General features: G+C 23.1%; 4 protein-coding genes across 10 annotated transcripts in view; 1 reads left to right on the forward strand and 3 right to left on the reverse strand.

Moving 5' to 3' along the window:
• Positions 1-8,537: 8,537 nt before the first annotated feature.
• Positions 8,538-11,024, reverse strand: LOC122505660. Its single transcript, XM_043617434.1, has 3 exons — positions 10,868-11,024; positions 10,671-10,754; positions 8,538-9,841 (listed from the first exon to the last, which is right to left on the reverse strand). The coding sequence occupies exons 1-3, from the start codon at positions 10,898-10,900 to the stop codon at positions 9,641-9,643; spliced, it is 318 nt and encodes a 105-aa protein (XP_043473369.1). The 5' UTR covers positions 10,901-11,024; the 3' UTR covers positions 8,538-9,640.
• Positions 11,025-11,277: 253 nt separating this feature from the next.
• LOC122505656 (probable transaldolase) lies at positions 11,278-14,938 on the reverse strand. Its single transcript, XM_043617427.1, has 6 exons — positions 14,715-14,938; positions 13,706-13,829; positions 13,375-13,614; positions 12,074-12,199; positions 11,806-11,942; positions 11,278-11,631 (listed from the first exon to the last, which is right to left on the reverse strand). Exons 1-6 carry the CDS (start codon positions 14,809-14,811, stop codon positions 11,357-11,359), a joined length of 999 nt encoding a protein of 332 aa, XP_043473362.1. The 5' UTR covers positions 14,812-14,938; the 3' UTR covers positions 11,278-11,356.
• A 498-nt stretch (positions 14,939-15,436) lies between these two features.
• Positions 15,437-17,333, forward strand: LOC122505661 (probable DNA-directed RNA polymerases I and III subunit RPAC2). Its single transcript, XM_043617435.1, has 3 exons — positions 15,437-15,617; positions 15,972-16,069; positions 17,020-17,333. Exons 1-3 carry the CDS (start codon positions 15,597-15,599, stop codon positions 17,207-17,209), a joined length of 309 nt encoding a protein of 102 aa, XP_043473370.1. The 5' UTR covers positions 15,437-15,596; the 3' UTR covers positions 17,210-17,333.
• A 250-nt stretch (positions 17,334-17,583) lies between these two features.
• Positions 17,584-25,545, reverse strand: part of LOC122505651 (centromere-associated protein E-like) — a 35,627-nt gene continuing 27,665 nt past the window's right edge. The window contains exons 17-25 of one of the 7 annotated variants that reach the window (XM_043617417.1): positions 24,839-25,056; positions 23,906-23,933; positions 22,750-22,890; positions 22,321-22,550; positions 20,845-20,953; positions 19,846-19,911; positions 19,009-19,115; positions 18,207-18,425; positions 17,584-17,961 (exon numbers count right to left, since the gene is read on the reverse strand). In XM_043617417.1, coding sequence (XP_043473352.1) covers positions 17,751-17,961; positions 18,207-18,425; positions 19,009-19,115; positions 19,846-19,911; positions 20,845-20,953; positions 22,321-22,550; positions 22,750-22,890; positions 23,906-23,933; positions 24,839-25,056 — 1,329 coding nt within the window. In that variant the 3' untranslated portion in view covers positions 17,584-17,750. Of the gene's footprint in view, positions 17,962-18,206; positions 18,531-19,008; positions 19,116-19,845; positions 19,912-20,843; positions 20,974-22,320; positions 22,551-22,749; positions 22,891-23,905; positions 23,934-24,838; positions 25,057-25,545 lie in introns of those variants that run through there. The other 6 variants (XM_043617418.1, XM_043617419.1, XR_006301931.1 and 3 more) reach the window with 6 other exon arrangements.

The following is a 25,545-nucleotide window of genomic DNA, read 5'->3' on the forward strand; positions in this document are numbered from 1 at the left end:
GAGTAGGTCATTAGAACTAGGTGATGTTTACAGGCATGCACGATGCACGATGCTAAAAATAGTTCACATAAAAACTATAGAATTTAATTCTCATAAAGGAAAGTCTTTTTTTTAAGAGCCACGGAGATAATTACATTATTATTATTATTAATATCTAATTAAGGCGCGAGTGTTGTCAAATTTACGCGAGATTGCTATTTCAGAATAACTGAAGCGAATAGTTGAAAAAATTAACAAATTCAATTATTTTAATTATTTCTTCTCAAATATTTTGAAATTAAGTAAAAATTTATCTGAACAATATTTTATGTCACTTTTTGAATTTAGTTTTTAGTTTTTGTAATTTTGTAGTATTTTTTTGGACTTATTGTCAGTTTTTGTAATCTTTTAGTATTTTTTGGAGTGTATTTTCCAGTTTTTGTAATTTTTCAGTATTTTTTTGAGTGTATTTTTCAGTTTTCGTATTTTTTTATATTTTTCAACATATTTTTGAGTGGATTTTCAGTTTTTGTATTTTTTTTACTATTTTTTAAAATATTTTTCAGTTTTCGTATTTTTTTTTGTATTTTCCAACATATTTTTGAGTGTATTTTCAGTTTTTGCATTTTTTTTGAACGTATTTTTCGGTTTTCTATTTTAAATTCTCATTTTATAGTACAAAAAAACATGAAACTAAAATATACAAAATAATAATGAATCCTTTTTGGAAAGTATACAATAATTTGCCATCTCACAGTTTATCTGATAGAAAAATATAGTTTAAGTGCATATATACAGAAATGTGTTTGTTTATACTTTTATTGTTTTCTTTTTAATGCAAATGTGACACCTGTTTTTAAATTATTATTAGTAAAAAATGTAAAAACTTTCTCTAGAAAATTAGTGGTTGAGAAATATTTCTTTTTTTTTCTTCTTTTTTACAGAGCGAGACGAATGTCGCACGACATATAAGTATAAATATGTATTTACAATTTTTTTTTTTTTTTTGAAAAAACACCTTTTTTATTTTTAGTTTCCTTATAATATACATTATTGATGGTAAATTTAATGTTCAGTTTAATCAACTAAAAAAGAAAAATAATAATTTGACGTTCTTCTGTTTTGAAACTAAAATGACAGGTTGATAAGTTAATGTATATAATTCGCTTCTTATAATGCAAAAGAAAACTGAATGAAGAAATTATTTTCCATCTTTTCTCTATAAAAAGAAAAATAATTTATCGATGAAATTATATTAATTAATTAATTTTATATTCTACCACAGTTTTCATGAAAGTATTAAATTTTCTTAAAAGTGTTAAATACCAATAAGTGAATCAAATTGAAGATAAAAATTTGAATCTCAATTTTTGATTTGATTCGCATTTTTGGTATGAATTCGTTGCAATTTGATACTTTTCAGTTAACAAGGCATATTTTTTATTTGATTTATCGTATTTTCTAAAATTGTTCTCTCGAATATGTTTTCTTTTATGTTTCTGTAAAAAAAATAACGAATGTGTGTGGTGAAAGTAAGAAAATAAATTCTTTGACGATAAGATTGTTTCTAACGGTGACAACAAAAGGCATTTTTCACAACAAAAGAACGTGAAATTTTCCCAAATTTCTAAAAAGTATAATTTGTGAATTTTTAAATACAAGTTTGATCTCGTTTTCTAATCAGTATCATTCATCATAATATTTTTTAAAAAAATAAGTTCAAAATTTTTTTTTCGCTACTTTTTTTCCCATTAAAGATAAATGATCTTGTGAAAAAGTGAATGAAATGCCACGGCTTTAGTGCCGCAATGAAAGAGCATAGTTAATGAGAGTTTAAAGTTGAGAGAAAGGTAAGTAGGGAAGAGGATCAATATCCTTTCGCTCGTCGTGTGTTTTGAATTCATTGACAAAAGAATATTTTCTGAATAATACGCATTCATTTTTATTAATGCGGAAAGGTATGATTTTTTATTCCGGAAAAAGTCACTTTAGAAAATTACCCATCTTTCAAAATATTTTAGTTCGAATTAATTTTCTAGAAAAGATTGAAAAAATTTTCTTTTAAAAGATTGTAAAGGTAGCAAAAAAGTATCTTTCAAACTAAAAAAAGTAGTAAAAAAGTAGCTATCGAAAATAAAACTTGACGACCGAAAAACTCGTTTTAGACACTTGACAAATTTTATAGAAATTTTTAAATAATTAATTTCTTTCGACTAATTTTATGCAAATTCTAATTTAAATAATTGAATTCTGTTTGGAAATTTTATGAAAATAGTAGAAATTGAAAATCATTGAATTGCAAAAAGTTTTTAAAAATAATTAAATTTTACAAAGAATTCTATTAAAATTTTTGACAATAATTGAATGTCTGTGTGGTATTTTATTAATTTTTTTGAAAATAATTGAAATCCTAAAAAGCATTTTGTTATTTATAGAAATAATTTCATTCTTGCGAACGATTTTATTACAATTTTTTTAAAAAATTGAATTTATAAGAAGAAATTTATTACTTTAAAAAATAATTAAATTCTTGTGATGAATATTGTTATTTATGAAAATAATTGAATTTTTCAAAAAATTTTATTAAAATTCCTCAAAATAATTGAATTTTTGAGAATAATTTTGTTATTTATCTTTAATAATTGAATTCTTTCGAAGAATTATTTATGTAAATAATTGAATTCTTGGGAAGAATTTTATTGAAATCCAAAAGAATAATTGAATTATTTCAAAAAATGTTATTAAACTTTTTGAAAATAATTTAATTCCTGTGAAAAATTCTAATATTTTTGTAAATAATTGAATTCTTACAAAAAATTAAAAAAAAAACAAATATTTTTTTAAATAATTAATTTTCTCGAGGAATTGAAATTAAATTTTTAAGAATAATTACAGGTTTCGAGAAATTCCTGTAAAATTGTATTAAAAATAATTGAAATCCAGCGATGAATTTTATTATTTATGAAAATAATTGAATGGTTGCAGAGAATTTTATTAAAATTTTAAAAATAATTGAATTTTTAAGATAAATTTTATTATTTATGGAAATAATCGAATTATTGCGAACGATTTTATTAAAATTTTTTTAAAATAATAGAATTTCCAAGAAAAAATTTGTGACTATTAAAAATAATTGAATGCTTCGTAAGAATTTTATAAACATTGTTTTAAATAGTTAATTTTTTCGAAATATAAAAAAAATTATGAATATTTTATTTTAAATATAATTGAATTCTAGTGAAAAATTTGATTTGTGAAAATAATTGAATTTTTCGATTAACTAATTTAAAAATTAAAATAGTATTAAAAATAATTGAAATTCTTTGACGACTTATTATTTTTTATGAAAATAATTGAATTTGTGAAGATTTTGCAAAGAATTTTATTAAACTGCTTCAAAATAATTGAATTTTTGGAAATAATTTTGTTATTTATCTTTAATAATTAAATTCTTTCGAAGAATTATTTATCTGATTAATTGAATTCTTCGGAAGAATTTTATAATTATATCTATAAAAGAATAATTGAATTATTTAAAAAAAAATCTAATCAAAATTGAATTTATAATAATTGATTTCTTTCGAACATTTTTATTGAAATATTTGAAAATAATTGAATTCCTGTGAAAAATTCTAATATTTTTGTAAATAATTAATTTTTTCGAGGAATTGAAATTAAATTTTTAAGAATAATTATATTTTTCGAGCAATTTCTGTAAAATTGTATTAAAATAATTGAAATCCTGCGATGAATTTTATGATTTATGAAAATAATTGAATAGTTGTTAAGAATTTTATTCAAATTCTCAAAAATAATTGAATTCATGTGGAGAATTTTATTATTTATGAAAATAATTGAATTATTGCAAAAAATTTTATTAAAATGTTTAGAAAGAATTGAATTTCTGTGAAAAATTTTGTTATTTTTGAAAATAATTGAATTCTTAGTAAAAAAATTGAATTTCTGTAAAAAATTTTGCTATTTTTGAAAATAATTGAATTCTTGGTAAAAGAATTGAATTTCTGTAAAAAATTTTGCTATTTTTGAAAATAATTGAATTCTTGGTAAAAGAATTGAATTTCTGTAAAAAATTTTGTTATTTTTGAAAATAATTGAATTCTTGGTAAAAGAATTGAAGTTCTGTAAAAAATTTTGCTATTTTTGAAAATAATTGAATTCTAGTTCGATTTTATAAACCTTTAAATAATTAATTTTTTCGAAATATAATAAATATTATGAAAATTTTATTTTAAACAATTGAATTCTTGTGGAAAATTTTATTTGTGAAAATAATTGAATTTTTCGATTAATTAATTAAAAATAGTATTAAAAATAATTGAATTAATTCTTTAGAATTTTATAAAAAAATTTTTTAAATAATTGAATTTTTATGAAAAATGTTATTAGTGAAAGTAATTGAATTATCGTCGAATTAGAATTCGTATTCGAATATTTGTGAATATTTACGATTTTTGTTTTTCTCATTTATTTTTATAAATTAAAAGCGAGGGAATCTCGTCGGTATGACTCACCTAACCATAATTTATTTTTTCCGTTTTTATTCCATGCATAACTATTGTATGTCTCACCAAATGACGTGTTCCTACTTATTCAATGGAATATGCATAAATAATAATAAAAGAACAAACCCTTTTCAAATGCTATTGAGATAAGAATTTATTTCGCTTGAAATAACGACAAATATCTAAAAAGATGTAGGTCTTCGAAACAATTGCCTATAATCATCTGATTAAATATTACATCGAAATATTTTGAGCACTCTTTTAATAACAATTTGACGTAATAAATTATTTAACAATAAAACTATTATTGTAAAGTCGATTACAATTTAATGTAGATTTCACTACCGTATAGAGATACATTTTTGTATCAACAAATACATTTGTTGTTGGTAATATAACGTTTATAAATTTTCAAATTCGCTATTATATATACTACAACAAAATCTTCTACCTACAACCATCTGATGATTCTGTTCTATTTTCTCTTCGGATTTTGAAGTATTTTTGAAAAAATATTTTCATTAGACGTGCAGTTGTTATAACATTGTCAATAATGTATAATTTATTTATCAAATTTTCTTTAAATTTAAATTCTGATATTTCAGGTAACAAAAATCTTTATTATAAAAAGTGTGTCAAAAATAGTATTATTATTATTTAATAATAATTCTATCCTTCGTTCGAGGAAGGGTTAACTTATTGTAAATGAAGAATCGAGATTTTTTTCTAATGACTATTGGATGACAGACTTAGTACAACTGACAGGAAAAATAATCTCTTCCTGCAGTTGTACAATACACTTTTTTTAAAGCTCATTTCGTTTCTTCTTTTAATCACGATTAAAAATTAAAAAAATAACTACCAACATTTAATTTGATTTGGTAAAGAATTTTTAAAACTGTTTAATTTAGAAATAAAAACAAAAGTTTTTCGGAAAAAATGTTACAATTTTTGGATATTTTTTTGAAAAGCAAAAGTTTTTCGTAACGTAAAGTGTAACATTGTTAGTAACATAAAGTGCAATATTATTTATATTGAAAGTTTCTTTTCTCTATTGTTTCCTTTTTTTTGAACAATATTTTAATTCTTGATAGATGTGCGCAAATTTGATATGTAATCTAAACACTACTTTCTAATTAATTGGCACGTGATAAATGTGTTCCAGACCATTTTTCTCTTACAAACTACACGTTAAATTTCGCATTATTGTAAATTTAGAACAGTGTTTAAAAAATGGTACATACAATGTATAATAAAGAATAATTCAACTTCATGCATAGTTTTAAGGCGCATGCAAGTCAGGTAACTATAAAATTAAATTCAGGCCTCGAGTCGACTTCAAGGCGCCGAAAAAGTCGATTAAAAATAGAAAGAAAAGTAAAAAAAAAAAAATTAGTTTATTTTATTCAGTGCAGTCGCAAAAATTTCTGACTTTTCACTGATTTCTAAAATCAATTATGTATTCGAAAAAATAGTCGGAAAAAGTCCAAAGAAAATTATTCGAGGCCTGAAATTTACTTCGTAACTATAACGTTGAAAAACGAAAAAGAAAATTATTTTTTAATTGAATCTATAGAATTTACGTCAACCTTTAAAAAATGGAAGAATTCTTTTTTTTTTTATTTTGAATCTTATAGTGAAAATATTATCAGGGTTGCCACAAGGAATTTAATTTTGTTTTTTCCTGACTTTTCCCTGATTTCGAGATAAAATTTTGACATTTTCCCTTCAAAATGTATTTTTATCATTATTATTCAATTATTATTTTTCAGAATTTTTAACTAAAATTCATCTTTAAATAAATTATTTTTAATAATTTTTAAAAAAGTTCTTTTTGAGAATTTTTAAATCCATTTATTTAAAATTCAATTATAATTAAAAATTTCGATCATTTGGAAATTCTTCAATTCAATATTTATTAGATAATAAAAACTTCAAATAATTTCAAACTAAAATTCAATTTAATTTTTTCAAAAAAAAATTAATTCTACAGAATTGTTCGTTAAAAATATGAAAAAAATTAGATTTTCAAAGATTTTAATTTGAAACCTTTGAAAGATTTAATTATTTCTAAAAATTTACGCCAGAATGCTTTTAATATTTATTTATTTATTTAATTATTATCTAAAATTTTGACTGAAATTCAATTTTAAATCAATATTTATTAGAAAATTCTACGAGAATTTAATTATTATTTAAATACAAAAAGAAATAATTTATTAAATAATTGAATGTTTCTTAAAATTGAATTCTCATACAAAATTTTATTATTCATGAAACTAATTGAATTCTTTTAGAAAATTTTGAAAATAATTGAATTTTGGAAATTTTTATTAGAAAATTCTACAAGAATTCAATTATTTGAATACAAAATAATTAATTGAATAATTGAATTATTCTTTGAATTGAATCTTCTTATATAGAAATTTATCAAAATTGTTTTTAAATTTAATTTTTGGTGGAAATTTATTTTAAATTGTTTTAAAAATCATTGAAATTCTACGATGAGTTTTATTATTTATGAAAATAATAATTGAATTTTTATAAATAATTTTATCAAAATTTTTCAAAATAATTGAATTTTTGTCAAATAATTTTAGTAAAATTTTTAAACACAATTACATTTTTTCGAAGAATTTATTGAAAATCTAATAAAAAATAATTGAAATCTCACGATGAATGTTATTATTTATGAAAATAATTGAATTTTTATAAATAATTTTATCAAAATTTATCAAAATAATTGAAATCACCGTGAAAAATTATATTTTTTGTAAAAATAATTGAATTCTTGCGAAGAATATTATAAATATGTTTTTAAATAATTGAATTCCCACGATGAATGTTATTATTTATGAAAATAATTGAATTTTTACTACCAATTGAAATTTTTTAAATTAATTAAAATCACTGTGAAAAATTATATTTTTTGTAAAAATAATTAAATTCTTGCGAAGAATATTATTAATATTTTTTTAAATAATTGAATTCCCGTGACAAATTTTATTACTTGAAAATAATTGAATTCCTCTGAAGAATTTTGTTAATTATAAAAATAATTGAATTCTAAGAGAAATTTTATGAAAATAATTGAATGTTTGCGTAGAATTTTATTATAAATTTTTTTAAATAGGTAATTGAATTCTTTTGACGAATTTTAATAAAATTTTTTTAAATAATTAAATTTTCCAAGGATTTTGATGAAAATTGTGTAAAAAATAATTTTGAATTCCAGCAAATAATTTTATTATTATAATTTTTTAAATAATTGAATTCCGGGGACAATTGTGTTATTTGTGAAAATAATTGAATTCTTACGAAAAATTTTTCTAAAAGTGTTTGGAATATTTGAATTCCAGTAAAAGTTGTTATGCAAATTCTATTTTAAATAATTGAAAAGTGAAATTTTGTATTAATTATGAAAATAATTAAATGTTTGCGTACAATTAGAAAATTTTTTTTTTAAATAATTGAAGACTTTTGAAAAATTTTATTAAAATATTAGACATTAAAAATCATTAAATTGAGGAAAATTTCTGAAAATAATTGAAATTTTGCCAAGAATTCCATTAAAATTTTTGAAAATAATTGAATAATTGCTGGGACAAAGAATTTTGCTTTTCATAACGATAATTGAATTCTTGACGAGAATTGTTTCAAAATTTTGGAAAATAATTGAATTTCCTCGAAGAATTTTATTACTTTTGAAAATAATTGAATTCTTCTAAGGATTATTGTTCTTTATCGAAATAATTAAATTGTTCAAAAAATTTTATTAAAATTCCTGAAAATAATTGAATTTCTGTGAAGAATTTTGTTATTTATCAAGATAATTGAATTCTTTTGAAAAATTTCCATTAATATTTTTAAAAATAATTGAATTACGGCGAAGAATTTGAAAAAAAAAGAAATAAATTATTGTCAGAAATAGAAAAAATTGAAAGTTTTTTTATTATTTTCTTACGAATTTTAAAAATTAATTTTTTCCACTACTTTTATTAAAAATTCTGGACTTTTTTTCTGATTTCCCTGACCAGTGGCAACCCTGATTATTTAAGAAGTTTTAGAATTTTAAATCGAAATAGTCAAGATTTGTGTTTTGATTTAATGTGAATTGTGACTTTTTTTTTTGCTAAATCGATGTCTTTTATGAATGTAAGTGCAATTCGGCTTTTATATAGTTTTTTCTGTCAGTCGACTAATACTGAAAATTTTCGAGAAAAAATGTCTTCTTTAAAAGGGTGTATAGAAAAATTGAGCTTTATAGTATTTTTCAAAAAATTGACTTGTATCAAAATATCTATAGGACAAAAAACCCAAAGGACCCATAAAAAATATGGATTCATCTCCACATCGTTTGTTTGTGTAAACTTCGAGTGTATTCGAATTTTTTTAGTCATAAATAATAATTTATTTTCGGATGTGTATTTTTCAACACAGCACATTTTAAAGGCAATGGTTTTCTATTCTTCAGTGAATATTTTTTTCTTTTCTCAACAATTAATTTTTTGATATTCCTCAACAAGTTCTATTATTTTTCTATTCTGAGCAAAAACTAAGTTGAAAAAATCAGACAAAGAAGTTGTCTTCGTTAATTATTATTCTTTAAAATGCATAAAATTGTGTTGAAAAATTTAAAAATGTGTAACGGAGAATTTTTGTTATTTTAGTTTGAAAGATTTTTTTTAATGGATTGAAAGCTAATTAGAAAGAAATTTGATCTAAATATGGAAGCATGCAAAGTATTTAAGTTTAGGTCATTAATTTCTTATATAGAAAGCTTTGTATTGCACAACATTCTACGCTATTTGAGTGCAAAATATATTTTTTTAATTCACTAACAGCTAAAATTATTCCAACATTTTTTTTTTGTTTTCTAAATCTGAACTTATTTGCGAAAACGATTAGCGCCTTTATTGCTTTTGCCTTGAGATCATTTCATTTTTCTCTCAAGCAATTTTAAAATAAAAATGCTCATTTTAAAAATTAATAAATAATTCATATTTTCCAAAGCTATTTTAAGTTTTTTTGATTTCATTTTAAATCAAACGTCGAATATTTTAAATAATTTTTCTTTGTTTATAAATTTGCTTCGAAATAATAGAAGTTTGGTTTTTTCAACAAAGAAAATTGTCATCTTACTTAAGTTGAGGAATTTTACTTCGGCCTATGATTTTGTTTCGTAGAACGTTGAAGTGTCCCTGTACTTGCGAGAGTTGGGCCCTTAATGAATCTGACAATTGCTTCTGTAATTGATGAACTTCGAGAATATCCTGACGCAATGTTTGATATTCTTCCTTCACTTGTGTCACTGAACGCAGAAGTCTCAGTACAGAAATCTAAAATTACGAAATTCGAATTCAAATTAACACTCGGACATTAAAACTTTATTATTATTATTATTACAGATTTCGCACTCGATAATTAATTTTAAAAAAGTAGCAAAAAGTAGCTTTTGAACTAAAAAAGTAGTAAAAAAAGTAGCTATCGAAAAATTAAACATGACGATAAAAAAAATAGTTTTAGACACTTCACAAAACTGACAAAAATTCCATTCTATATTTTATTTTCCTGACTTTTTCCCAATTTTCATAAAAAATATTTACTTCTTTCTTATCCTGCTAATAAATTGAATTCTTGCAACGAATTTATTATTCATAAAAGAATTTAAATATTTATAAAAATAATTTAATTACTTATAGAAATAATTTAATTCTTGCGAAGAATTTTATAAAATTTTTTTAATAATTGAATTTAAAGTAGTGAAAATTCTCGAAAAGAACGAACAGAAATAGTAGCTTTTAGTCTCTGAAATCTAAAAATAGTACCCAAATAGTAGCAAAACGTAAAAAAAATAGTAAATAGTAGATTTTAGAAGAGTGCGAAGCCTGTTACATTCTTGAATTTTTCCAGAATTATTCACAAACCAATGTCAATCATCAGCTATTATCAATAAATATAATATTCAAACCCTTTTTTGCTTCCACATAGAGAAAGAATTGAATTTTTAATTGTTTTTGCAACAAAAAGGCCTAAATATACTGCAGGGTAAAAAATATTGACAAACTATTGCAATGATACCCCGCAATCACTAGATTTAATCACCGAAACTGATTATTCTGACTTAAACATCACTTGAAATTTACATTATCAAAATATTATTATTACCTCGCTTTCGGGATCTTGAAATTCTTTTTCAAAAACGTCAATTTGCCAGGCGATCATGTCCAATTTTCCGTCAGCTTTCTGGACCTGCAGAAATGAAAACAAACATTTAAAGACACTGTATGTTTATATTTTGCCAATAATTGTGAGTGGAGCAAAATGTATATTCAATATTGCAAAAGGAGGGTAATTTCACTTACGCTCTCTTCTAAATTCATGATTGCCGATTCCATCTTTTTTCAGAATTTCCTTCCGCAAGTATTATTTTTATGCATTGATTTTAGCCTGAAGCCGTTGACAGAACACAATTAACTATAGTACTGGGCCGACTATTTAAAAGGAAACTTTGAAAAGTGACCGTCAGATGGCGTATAGGTCTTTTTAAAGTAGAGTTCTACTTTATCTTCGGCAGGTAACAATTTTGCTAATAGTGGCGGGAATTTTGATTCAATCTGATAATTAAACACTAAACAATTTAACTTATTGAATTAACTCAGAGTAATCGATTAAATCATGGAAATAATATGCTAGGAATGATTAATAAGACATTTTTTCCCCTTAATGAAAATTCATTAGAATTATTTTATTTTAAAAACGTAGAATTCTTTTCTTTTTACAAACAAATATTATTAATTCTTCTAATTCTTCAACATGTAAACAAAGGTGAACAGTGAATAGAAAGGATTTTTTTAACCTTGAAATTTCTCCTGCAGTAGTTTTTCCAATTTACGGATATCAACTGAAAATTTACGAATACCATCGCTCAATTTATCAGTTGCCATTTGATCTTCATTCAGCATCCATCTGAATTGTGATTCGTTTAATGAAATTTTTTGCAAATTACATTTCTTCGCTGTCTCTGCGTCTAATGTCTTGTGAATAACTTCTTTGCTTTTCTCCAATTCTTCGAGAAGTTTGGGACTGATTGTCAGAAAATCACAACCGGCTAGTTCTTTAATTTCACCTGTGGGAAAACGAAGAGAGAATTTTTTATTTAAATTTTTATTCATAAATACTAAAAATAAATAATAATAATAATAATAATAAATAAAAGTAAATAATAAATACTAAAAATACGCAAATACGAAACTAAAAACAATTAACTAAAACGTTAGCACATTTTGTGTCGCATACTTACCGACATTTCGGAAAGAAGCGCCCATTACGACTGTTTTGTAATTAAACTTTTTGTAGTAATTGAAAATTTTTGTCACTGAAATCACTCCTGGATCGGTTTTGCCTTCGTATGACTTTTTCTCTGTGTTTGACACGTACCTGTCGAAATGATAAAATTCTTCAAAAAAAAAAAGTAATAGTTTGAAAGTTTAGAATTAGAATTTTCTTCTAATTCTTAATTAAGAAATTTTTAACAAAGAGAAAGAAGACTCAAGAAATTTTATACATACCAATCGAGAATTCTACCAACGAAGGGAGAAATTAGAGTCACTCCAGCCTCAGCGCAAGCAACGGCTTGAGCAAACGAAAACAATAGAGTCAAATTGCAGTGAATATCGTACTTTTCTTCTAATATTCTGCAAGAAAATAAATTTATCAATAATTATAATAATAATAACAAAAATCAATATTAATAATCGTTGTACAAATTGTAAAATTCTTCACAAAAATTCAATTATTTTCAGAAATTTTTAAGTAATTCTGCGAAACAATTCAATTATCTTGATATGCAACAAAATTCTTCCCATAAAATCAATTATTTTAGGGAATTTAAAAAAAAATTCTTCTCCAAAATTCAATTATTTTAGGGAATTTTAATAAAATTCTTCTGCAAAATTCAATTATTTTGATAAATATCAAAATTAATCACAAGAATTCAATTCTTTTGAAAAGTAATAAAATACTTTGCTGAAATTAAATTACTTTCAATTTCAAATTCTTGCAGAATTTTAAAAGAAGAATTTTATTAAAAAATTTGAGAATAATTGAATTCCCTCGAAGAATTTTCTTATTTATGAAAATAATTGAATTCTCGCGAAGAATTTTATTCAAATTTTTGAAAATTCTAATTAATTTCATTTTGAAGAATTTATTTGAATTTCTTTGAAAATAATGGATTTTATTTAATAATTTTAATTGAAAATTTTGAAAGTAATTGAATTTTATGAACAATTTCTTTCAACTTTTTAAATTAATCATGGCTGTTAATAATTATAATTAAATATTTTATTATCGAAGTTTATTAAAATTGTATTAAAAATAATTGAATTCCTGAGGAGAATTTTATTATTTATGCAAAATAATTTAATTCTTGCGATGAATTTTACTATTTACAAACATATTTGAATTCTGCCTTAAAATTTTATTGAAAATAATTGAATTTTCACAAAGATTTTACTATTTAAAAAATAATTCGATTGTTTCGTGGGATTAAAAAAATTTTTTTTTAATAATTGAATTCTTTCGTTAAATTTTATTAAAATTTTGTTGAAAATAATTGAATTTTTGCAAAAAATTTTACTGTAGTTTAAAAAAATAATTGAATTCTTCCGAAAAATATTATTATTTATCAAAATAATTTAATTCCTTCAAAGAATGACGAATGTTATTATTTATGAAAATAATTGAATTATCGCGAGGAATTTTATTAAAATCTTTAAAAATATAAAACAATAATAATAATTAATTATTTACTTAATAAAGTTGAAGGCAAATAATTAATTTGTCATAAAACAGAAAAAATTTTACTCACTTTGCAGCTTGAATTCCTTCCCATGTACTTGCAAGTTTAATGAGAATTCTGTCCTTGTGAATGCCGGCATTTTCGTAAAGTTCAATCAATTTTTTTGCCTTCTCAATACTGCCTTCCTTATCGAAAGACAATCTGGCATCAACTTCAGTAGAAACTCGGCCTGGAATTATTTTCAATATTTCCTGACCGAATAGAACGCAGGTCATATCTAATGCTGCTTCAATTTGTTCTTCCAAAGTTCTGTATAGGGAAAAATAAAATATTTCTCAGTCTACTTGTGTAATTTTATTTATGTATATAAATAATAAAATTTTAGAAAATTTCTACTAACGTGCCAACTTTTTTGCCATATTCCACTGCTTTGTCTATTAAGTGCGAATATTTACTCTGATTAGCCGCTGATAAAATTAAAGACGGATTTGTTGTCGCGTCAGTGGGCTTGAATTGTTCCATTGCTTTGTAAAAGAAGAAAAAATTACGAATATTAATTTATTTCTGATAATATTTGCTATTTAATAAAATTTACTAAATACTAATATTTAATATTTACTAAATACTAATATTTATTATTTACTAAATACTAATATTTACTATTTAATATTAACTAAATATTAATATTTACTAAAATACTATATTATTAACGTAAGTGATGCATTCCCAAAAAAGTTCTTAAAAATCAAACGAATTATAGGTTATGTTTGCGTTAGATTTATTTTTATGAAAAGTTCCTTTCTAATTATGTAAGTTTGAAACCTGGTTTGTTTCAATATTTTAGATGCAATGAAAACTTGAACATCAATAATTTGTAATAATAATTGATTCTCTTTCTGTATTTTTACTCCAAAAATTGTAAACATAACCTAAAATTTTTCGGTATCTTGGCAGCGCGTCAAATATTTGATGTTAATTAGTATCATTAGTATATAGAAAGTAAAGTATTATACTTTCTAATATTCATAAAATAAAATGTACATAACAAATCGTTCTAAGCAGATAATAGTTTTATAATTCATTTCATACAAATTCTGCTTTTCATTTATTATGTAATTGAGGTAAACTTAAGTATATAGCAGTAAAGCATAATAACAAGATAATAAAGAATGCTATTTTTTTAATATCTATACGATTATCATATACATAATAATGAAACAAGTACACAATATATCTCTGTACATATATTATGTACACATGTTTCATGTTTACGAGTTTAATAAATTTATGAAATTTATTCAAGCATTACCTTCGCCTTTAACCTAATTTATATTATTTTTTCTATCATTATGTCAAGTCATAGTGTTAAATGCGCTAAATATGTAACAAGTATAGAAAATTTAACTAACCTTGAAAATCACCGGTATCGGCAACAATTGTTGTCATTGTTTTCAATTGCTCGAGAGTGTTTCCCACTTTTACCTTTTTACACTGTGGTTCACCCATTTTTGCAAAAATTTATTAAATTTTCTACGACGAGATTTCGTTCTTGTAATATTTATACAGAGAGAAAAATGCGTTGCCCGCGTGGTTGTTGCAGTGAGAGAGGAGAAAATGTACTAAATCACGTGATGATAGACGATGAGGATGATAAATTAGTGCTTGAAAAGCATTATTCTGGCAAAAGTTTTTGAAGAAGGCTATTTAATTACAAGAATAGAAAGAAAGTTTTTAGAAAATTTTCTTGATTCGGAAATAAGGTTTAAAGGCAAAAATTAGTTTTTAAAATTAGTGTTATTTTGGAATATTTTTAAAAAGATTTGAAACAATTTTTAACTTCTGCGCACAGGGTTGGGCAGTTGATACTCTTTTAGGCTCTGTTCACATGTCTGCGTTCGAGTGATTTTCCGTTTTGATATTTTCAAATTTCGAAGTTTTGAACAGTTGAACTTTCTAGATTTTGAATTTGCAATGTTTTGAACTTTCGGGATTTGAATTTTCTAAATTTTGAACTTTCGGGGATTTTAATTTTCGAGATTTTGAACATTTGGGGAGTTGAACAGCCTTGAACTTTCGATATTTTTGACATCTGTACTGTGAATTCGACTTTATAGCAGGGTTGGGTAAGTAAAATAGTATAGCAGAAGCACGTGTTGTGAAATGTGTTTTGATTTCAGAATTTAAAAACTTTAATATAAAGAAACAATTGTTATTTAATTTCACTTAATTTGTTATTTATTGATAATTTATTTTATTTATAATAATCGTAAATTTTTCTTCATTTAAGAAAAATGACAAGTCGTTTAGCGGTGGTAAGTAATAGTATTTAATTTTTAATATTTATACTAAGTACTTTTATCAAAAAAGTTTTTATTTACAAACGTTATTTATTTGCAATTATAATAACATTTATACTATTAAATTGTTATAACTGATCAATAATATTAATAATTATTCTAAAGAAATAAATGTCCTTTAATATTGTCACGATTATTATTCCTGCAATAATTTGATTAAAAGTTGTAAACATAACCTCACTTTCTTAACGTCAATGACGAAAATGACCCAAGCGTGTTCATTTAAAAATAAAAAAAGGAATTAAAATTAATATTTATTATTTATGATTTAAATTTATTTAATAAGTAAAATAATTTTTGAATTAATAGGTAGGAGGCGATGATTTGAACGAAAAGTCAAAGACATTTGTATTCATAGGCGAAGGTCACACTTTAGGTCGTGCACTTGTTACAATAATGCAAAATTTGTAAGTATTGTCGTATTGTATTTTATTCACTATTTATTATTATTAATTTATTATTAAACTTAGTTTCTTTTACTGAAAATTTTAAAAGTAATTGAATCTTATGAAGATTTTCTTTTAAAATTTTAAAATAATCGTGTTTATTATTAATTGTAATGAATAATTTTCCTATTAAATTATATTAAAATTATTCATAGAAAATTAAATTCTATTAAACAATTTTACTAGAATTTTTGTAAATAATTACAATTACCAGTTAGAGAAATTTTATTAAAATTTAATTTCTTAGAAGAATTTTATTATTTACAAAAATAAATGAATTCTTGCCTAGAATGTTACAATTTATAAAAATAATTGAATTGTTTCGAAGAATTTTATCAGAATTGTGGCAAATAATTGAATTTTTATTAAAACTCTTGAAAATAATTGAATTAAAATAATATTTTTAAAAATAATTGTATTCTTTCGAGAAATTTAATTAAAATTGGATTAAAAATAATTGAATTGCTCTAAAAAATATTATTATTTATGAAAATAATTGAATTCCTTTCGAAGAATTTTATTATTTATGAGAATATTTTAATTCTTTCAAAGAATTTTCTTATTTATGAAAATAATTGAATTCTTGAGGAGGATTTTACAATTCATAAAAATAATTGAATTGTTTCGAAAAATTTTATTTGAATTTTTGAAAATAATTTAATTTTTTGAAGGAATTAAATTAAATTAAATTTATATTAAAATTCTTTAAAATAATCGAATTTAATTAATATTTTTAAAAATAATTGTATTCTTTCGAAAAATTTTATTATTTTTCATTTGCTAGTTTATTTTATAATTAATCAAAATGTTTTTCCATTAATTAAGTATTAACTCAATAAAAAATAAAAAACATTAATTAATAGTTATTAATAAAAATACAATTATTAATAATAAATAAAATTTTGTTAAAGTGCTGACGTGATGTTTTGCTCGTACACAATTTCGCATCCAAACGAAGACAAAATGCTTCTGCGAATACAAGCAAAAGAAGGACGAGCGGTTGATATTTTACGAAGAGGTCTCGAAAATTTGAACGACGTTTGCGATCACACGATAAACACCTTCGAGCAGGCAATGAAAGATTTTCGAGATTCCACATAAGTATAAATATCACATAAATTTTTTTATTAAACCGCAATCTTGTAAATATATTCACAAAAAAATATTAATTTAAAAATTTTTTAAATTTCACCTTAAAAATAAATTTTTCTATACTTTACAAATATTCCAGGATTATTTACAATAAAACCTAAAGTTCCAAAAAGAAATGTTGAATATTTTTTTTATACATTATAGAAAACCTAAAGTTCAAAAGAAAAATTTTAAATATATTTTTAAACATTAGAAAGACATTTTACATTTTAAATGTACATGTAAAAATTTTTTGCAAAAAAAATAAATTTCTATCAGTCTAAGAGTAAAATTTGCAGCAGAACTAGATTTTTCTCTAAATTATTACTTATATTAAAAACTAATTTCGAATAAAACTGATTTATTTTTTTTTTAAAAACACAGTATTCCCATAACTTTTAGGAGAAAGAATACAATAAATAAAATACTTGTTATAATTAAAATTAATTTCTATCATCTGATCTTAAATAAAATATATAGATGTACAAAATTATCATAATTTCGACGACTCTCAAATTGGTCGTTGTCCTGTACTTTTTATTTGAATAAAAGATTCAAGCATTTCCTCCAACGACCACCATTTGTAAGGAGCGCCGACGCACACTTTCGACGAAAACACATGATTCACGTAAATACCTAAAAAAAATGATATCCAGATCCAGAAAATTGGATGAAACATTAATTCTTTCAGCATTGTTCTTATCCTCGAAAAATTAGTTTGCCTAGGAACAAAAGATTTTTATTAATTAAAAATTGATTCAGTTGAAAAACTTGAAAGAAATTATATTCATAAAATTCAATTACTTTCAAAATTTTCAATTAAAATTATTAAAATAAAAAACTCCAATATTTTAAAAAATTTAAAGAAATTCTTCAAAAGAATTTAATTAGGATTTTTCCAAATTTTAATAAAATTCTTTGCAAGAATTATTGTTATGAATTTTTTTTAATAGTAAAGAAGAGATACCTGTCTTGAATTTGTTCGAGGGAGAAATCTTCAATAGGCGGTGACTCTTGGGGAATGTCTTCCTCTTTATGCGACCAAATTTCGCTCTCAGCACTTTCACATGACGTCGAAATCAAGTAACTCGAATTTCGAATAAAATTATTATTTTCCTCCCTTGAATTCCGTCTCGACTCGGCTTGCTCGAATATTTCACGTAATTCGCCAATGCTGCTCGAACTGCTACTCTCAAAAAAATTATTCTAAAATTAAATCCTTTTAGGAAAATGTTTTTGAAAAAATATTTAAATGATCGCGCAGCAACCCACGGGTGATAAACAAAATTTTCTGCAAGCACAACAGTAATAGCGAATCATTATTTAAAGCTCAAAGAGGATTAGAAAAATAGTTTTTTATTATGTACTTTTTTAATTTATCTATTAAACTTTAAATATTTAAATTGTTTTGCAACAAAAATTAAACAAAAGCTTTTTGTGAAAATGGATTTTTAAATTATTCACCTAAATATTTATTTAAGTAAAAAAATTTACTAATTTTGGAAATTATTCACCTAAATATTTATTTAAGTAAAAAAAATTTACTAATTTAGTAAATTATTCACCTAAATATTTATTTAGTTAAATAAATTTACTAAATTAGGCATTTTTATTCCAAAAAGTATATAAATTTTTATAAATATTGATATTTTTTTTATATAAAGTGACGCAAATTAGTAAAATTGGTATCAATTTTTAAAAATTTTTATACAATTTCTAATCCTCTTGGAATGAGTAAAATTTTGAAAAATAATTATTTGAAAACTTACTCTGTTCGGAAAAGCTTATCATTATCCCATTTTTGAGTGTCGTAATTCAGTGACGGCCTTCTCAAAGTAACGCGACCAGAAACGGAATTTCTCTGTCGGGTTCCTTCCTGTTGAAAACAAAAAAATCAAAATTTTATCAAAAGCTCCACAATTATTTTGTTCTGAAATTAGTTTTTAAAATACATGGCATGCTGTTATTATTAGAATTTGTAAATATTCTAAAAATTCCCTTTTCTTACTAATTTTAATTCAAATTCTAAATTTTCCATTTTTAATTTTCTCAAATTCACAAATTATTTCAGCTAAAATCAAATTTTAGATTAAACTAAATTAAATCGAATCAAATTAAATTAAAATAAAATAAATTGAATCGAATTGACTTAAATTAATATAAATCGAAATGAATTAAATCAAATTTAAAATAAAATAAATAGAATCGAATTGAATTTAATTAAATTAGATTAAAATAAATTAAATCGAATTGAATTAAATTAAAATAAATTGAATCGAATTGAATTAAATTAAAATACATTGAATCGATTTGAATTAAATTAAAATAAATTGAATCGAATTGATTTAAATTAAAATAAATTGAATTAATGTTTTAAAAAATAAGCAGAAAGCACACAAAGTTATAAATCACACACTACATGAAGCCAAAAAAAAAAATTATTTCGAAAGGAGTGATTATCATTCTCCAGAGGAATCCAGTTTAATTTGCGTCTACGTTGCTTGCAGCTGTTAAAGACTAAAACTATTTAATTGGCAAAAATTGAAAATCAACAGATGAAGAATATAATTAAAATAGGAAAAATTTTATATTAGCAAACTCGTTGCCTTTAGGTCTTGCTGACTTCCCAAAGGTCTCGATATCGCCGCAATGCTAGCTCTCCTTCTAGCCATCTAAAAAATCAAAATCGAAAGAACATTCTTTAATTTCAAAACGAACAGTGTGACAATTATAAATTCTTATAGCAGAAGCCTGGCGTGCAAGTATTAATTTGCAAATTGAACAATGAAATTTTATGTCCTAAAATAGTCGAAGGAAAAGGAATCACCAAAAATGCTGTTTCAAGAAAAAAAGGATTATTTTTGTTGTGACATTTTTTTTGTTTTAGGATAATTTGGAAATTCGGAAAATATTGAAATTGGATTTATAACATAGAGTTGCAAAAATAAAAATTGGAAAGAAAATAGTTCAAAAGGAGAAAAGGAAAAAAGGAAAAAAAGGTCGAAAGGAGAAAAGCGAAAAGAAAAAAAGTTCAAAAGAAGAATTAAGTCAAAAAGGAAAAAAGTTCAAAAGGAAAAAAATTCAAAAGAAGAATTAAGTCAAAAATGAAAAAAGTTCAAAAAGTAAAAAGTTCGAAAGGAGAAAAGTTAAAAAGGAAAAAAGTTCAAAAAGAGAAAAATTCAAAAGGAGAAAATTCAAAAAGGAAAAAAGTTCAGAAGAAGAAAAGTAAAAAAAAAAGGAAAAAAGTTAAAAAGGAGAAAAGTTAAAAAGAAAAAAGTTTAAAGGAGAAAAGTCAAAAAGAATAAAATTTAAAACGGAAAAAAATCGAAAAGGATAAAAATCGAAAAGAATAAAAGTTGAAAAAGATAAAAATTAAAAAACCCAAATAAATAAAGATTCAAAAAGGAATAAAAAACAATTAAAACAAAAGTCAACTAAAAACATTATTAATGTAATCAAAAATATAAATTCGTGAAATAAAAATAATTTTCAATTCCGAAGAACACTGGAGCGAAGAAAGAACTTCGTATGAAAAGAAATGTATGAGAAAAAAAATGAAAGAAGCTGCGAAAATAGCAAACAAGTGTCTTTCAATATTTTCGAACCATCGTACGATTATTGGTAGGCACAGCGCGATACCGAATTCGAGGAATATCGTCGCCCAACTCACTGGGATGTTCCTCAATGAAGATGTTGTTCTCCATCAGGATTCGTCTGAAATTCAATGACAATTTCTATTTGTCAATTTTCATAAAAAATTTTCCCCTTATCTCGAGCTAATTCTAAAGGATAATCTGGTCGGAAAGGGCGAAAGAAAAGAAAGGAAGAACAACGCTTAAATGTTCTGCGAAAAAAAAATTAAGAAAGTGATATAAACAAAAATAATTAAATAAATAAATTATTTATTTAAATTTTTCTAAATTTATTTAAATAAAAATTCAGGGAAATTAGAGTCAGTTATTTAGGAAAAATTCAAAGTACAGTCAATAAATTAGAAATAATCAAAGTAAAAACAATTCAATTATTTTTTGAATCTGAAAATAAAAATTCACTTCTAAACTTTAATAATAGTTTAGAAAAATAATAAATTATTAATCATTTTAAATAAATATCCAATTATTATACTTTTTATCAGAGACAAAACAATGTGGAAAATTTAAAATCAGTAATTCAAATCTTTCAAAAATTATTTTTGAATAATTGAATTAAATTTTCGAAATATACCAATTTTAATTCCTATATTAAATCGATTTTGAATAATTGAAATTTTGTAAAATTTAATTGAAAATAATTGGTTTTCTTTTAAGTATTTTATTACAATTTTTTAAAATCAACTTTTGTAGAATTTCAATTTCAAATTTTGAAAATAATTTAATTCTCAAAAGATTTTAATGAAAAAAAAATCTTCAAAGTGCAAATTTAAAAATAAAAATTATAATAAAATTTATTAGAATTTTGTAACAATAATTTAATAGCTTCGAAGAAACTGAAAATTCTTTCAAGAAATTGAATTAAAATTGTATCGAAATTAATTTATTTCTTGCCACGAATTTTATTCAAATCTTTAAAAATAATTGAATTCCAGAGAAGAATTTTATTATTTTAAAAGATAATTGATTTTTTTCAAGCAAGTTTAATTAAAAATGTATTGCAAATAATTAAATTCCTTTAAGAAATTTTATTAAACCTTTAGAAAAAATTGAATTCTGTCATTTATTTATTTTCTTGAAATTATATAGAAAATAATTGAATTGCTGAGAAGAATTTTATTATTTTTAAAAATAATTGAATTTTTCCGAAGAATATTATTATATTTATGAAAATAGCCGAATTCTTGCGAAGAATTTTATCAAAATTTTCGAATTTAATAAACAATAATAATTAATTAATCTGAAGTTATTCAAAAATTTATATTTAAAAATTAAAAATTTTCTGATTTGCATAATAATAATAAAAAATTTAATCTTTGCGAAATAGAATTGAAAGCGAAAATTGCTTAGAAATCGCTTTAAAATTCGAGAAAAATAGAAAAAGGTAGAGAATTAGCTCGAGAAGAGAAAAGAGATCTCACGAATCCTCACTTGGTCTCGTTGATCTCACTGGAGAGTTTTTCGTATCTGGACTTTAGAAGTTGAAGATAACGATCGGCGAGTATAGCCGCCCTGGAAATTCGACGTTCCTGATGAACGGCACCGAGAGTTTCAGCAACGCAGGAAACCCTGTGTGCGCACTGGGTGATCATTTGGAGCTGCAATCTCACTTTCTCAACTCTATCGAGGGATTCCCTGTCGGTGCAGAGTGGTGCGAGATCCTGACGTTTTGTCAAAAATTTCATCTCTTCAACTTGGATCAAGCAAAAATAGATCGTCTCGTCTCGTCAATTTTTTTTTTGTTTTTTTTTTTTTTTTGAAAATATTCGACTAATTTCGACAGAGACGCGACAATTTTTGCTTTCTAAAACTTTATAAAAAGTTCTTCTATTTCTAAGGTACTTTGGTGTTCTCGCTTGCCTGTATGTCCTGGTGCATTCTCTCCACCTCGGCCGTCAGGTTCCGCTCGGACTGATCTCTCTGCCTCTGGGATAGCGTCAATCTACGGGAGAGTGTCATCCTGTCCGTCCTGAGGCCCACCGAGAATGACGTGTACTTTTTCTGCAAAAAAAATGTATTTTTCAGTACTTTTTTTCGATCTCAGACACAAAAAGATACTTTTTTCTTCGCTGTAATTCAATTATTTTCAAAAATAATAAAATTCTTCCCAGGATTTCAATTATTTACATATATTTAAAAAAAATTCGTCGCAAAAATTCAAATATTTACGTAAATAATAAAATTCTTTAGAGAAATTCAATCATTTTCAATGTAAATTAAATAAAATTTCATAGATAATAACATTTTTACAGGAATCCAATTAGGTATATTAAAAAAATTCTTTACAACAATTTTAAAATAAAATTGTAATAAAATCCTTTGCAAGGATTCAATTATTTTCACAAATAATATAATTCTTCAAAGAAAGTAAATTTAAATAAAATCCGTTGTTAAAATTCAATTATTTTAAAAAATTTCCATAAAATTCGTCGCAAGAATTCAATTATTCTTAAAAATAATAAAATTCCTTTAAAAAAAATCAATTATTGTCAAGAATTTAAATAAAATTAGTCGCAAGAATTCAATTATTTTCCATACAATTTTAATTCAATTTCTCGAAATAATTTTAATTTTCTTCGAAACAAGTAAATTATTGTCACAAAATTTTAATGAAATTCTTATCATGAATTGAATTATTTTCATAAATAATAAAATTCTTGGTATATGAATTCAAATATTTTGAATTTTAATTAAAATTTCTTGAAAGAACTTTATTTTATTTTTAATAAAAGTTTTGGTTGAAATTGAATGAGTTTTAAAAAGTTAAATAAATTTCATTGATATAATTCAATTATTTTCAAGCATTTTGATAGAATTTTTTCCTTTAGAAGAATTCAAATTTTTTTTAGTTGAAAAAGTAAAAAAAGCTTCGATAAATCTCTACTTTTGATTTATATTTAAAAATTTTCGATTCAAGCAAAAATTGATAATTTATTGTAAAGCAAGAATCGAACTTGGAAAGTTGCCAAATTAATTTTTAAAGAGGGCGAGAATTAAAAAGCAAGTTGAAACTCACCTCAAGTTCATCCTCCGACAGACTCTCACTGAAACAAGAAAAAAGTGGAGGAGAAGTAAACTATAATATTTCACTGCGATGATTTATTTCTCACTAAATAAATCATTTCTCTCTCTCTCTCTTTTACTTCTGTTTTCTAACAATTTACACATTTTTTTCAGTGTAAATTTGCTTTTTTTCTTTTCTTTTTTCCTTTTTTTTGGGAATTTTTTTTTCCTTTTTCAGAAATTTTCCTAAAAAGAAGGAAAAAATTCATATTTTCTCTGAAAGGAATAAAATTTAATAAAACTTTTGATTTTTTTCTTTTCTTTGGGAATTTTTTTTCTTTTCTCAAAAATTTTCCTAAAAAGAAGGAGAAAATTCATTTTCATTGAAAAGGGAATAAAATAAACACATGACAAATCAAGAGATTGAATGCAAGCCGATCAGTCGAAACGATATGAAAATTCCGAAAATAGAAGTCGTGTGTATGGATAGACGTTTGCTTGTAAACAAGATTTCAGAGGGAAAATCGAGAAAAAAATTATTTCAGTCATACTTTTCTTTGAAAAATGCTTCTTTCGACATTTTTTGCACTTTAAATTCGATCCGAGGATTTTATACGCAATTTGGTGAGTAAATTCTCAATTTTTTTTCTTTTTAGCAAAAGTGTAATAAATATATTATTAATTTTGTACAAAATATTTTTTTGAAAAAACACAATTTTTCTTCTTTTAGGAAAATTGTAATATATAAATTATTGGCTGATAAAGTTAAAAAATTAGATTTAAAATATTTGTTTTGAAAGAAAAAACTCAATTGCTTTTCTTTTAGAAAAAATGTTCTAGGAAATTATTAGCTGATCGATAATTCTGTATAAAATATTTTTTTGTTGAAATATTTACATTCCTTGAAAATTGAGGAAATAAAAATAGTTTTTCGAAATTATATTACCTGAGTTCAGACTGAAGATCTTTGTAATTGGCAATGCCTGATTCTTGAAGAAGATCATCCGTGAAACTTGGAAAAGCTTTGGGATAAATTTTCTCCTTATCTAGAGATTGTAGTGGAGTTGTTGTTGTTATGTCTTTAGAGTGGCATTGACATTCAGTGAGACGACTTTTTTCGTTTTCACTATCAGACAATGATCTTTTGTGCGTCCACAACAGTTTCTGTAAACAAAATATTTCAATAAATCACAACTACTCAATTTTTATTCATTAAACTTGATAATTATTAGGTAAAAAGGTGTAAATATTAATTAAATGATTTTTCAAACAAAATAAAAAAATTTTTTGTTTACAAATTTACTTATTAGGTAATTATAATTATCTCTTTCTAAAATTTTAATAAAATTCTTCGCAGAATTTCAATTATTTTCAATACAATTTGATTTAAATTTCACAAAAGAATTCAATTATTTTTAATACATTTTTAATTACAATTTCTTGAAAGAATTTAATTATTTTTCTTTAATTAAATTCCTAGAAAGAATTCAATAATTTTCAAAAAGTCGTCGCGAGAATTCAATTAATTTTCCATACAATTTTAATTCAATTTCTCGAAAAAATTTTAATTTTCTTCGAAGCTACTAAACTATTGTCACAAAATTTTAATAAAATTCTTGGCAAGAATTCAAATATATCAGTAATTAATAAAAT

This window comes from Leptopilina heterotoma, unplaced genomic scaffold, assembly GCF_015476425.1.
Source record: "Leptopilina heterotoma isolate Lh14 unplaced genomic scaffold, ASM1547642v1 Lhet_361, whole genome shotgun sequence".
Lineage (NCBI taxonomy): Eukaryota > Metazoa > Arthropoda > Insecta > Hymenoptera > Figitidae > Leptopilina > Leptopilina heterotoma.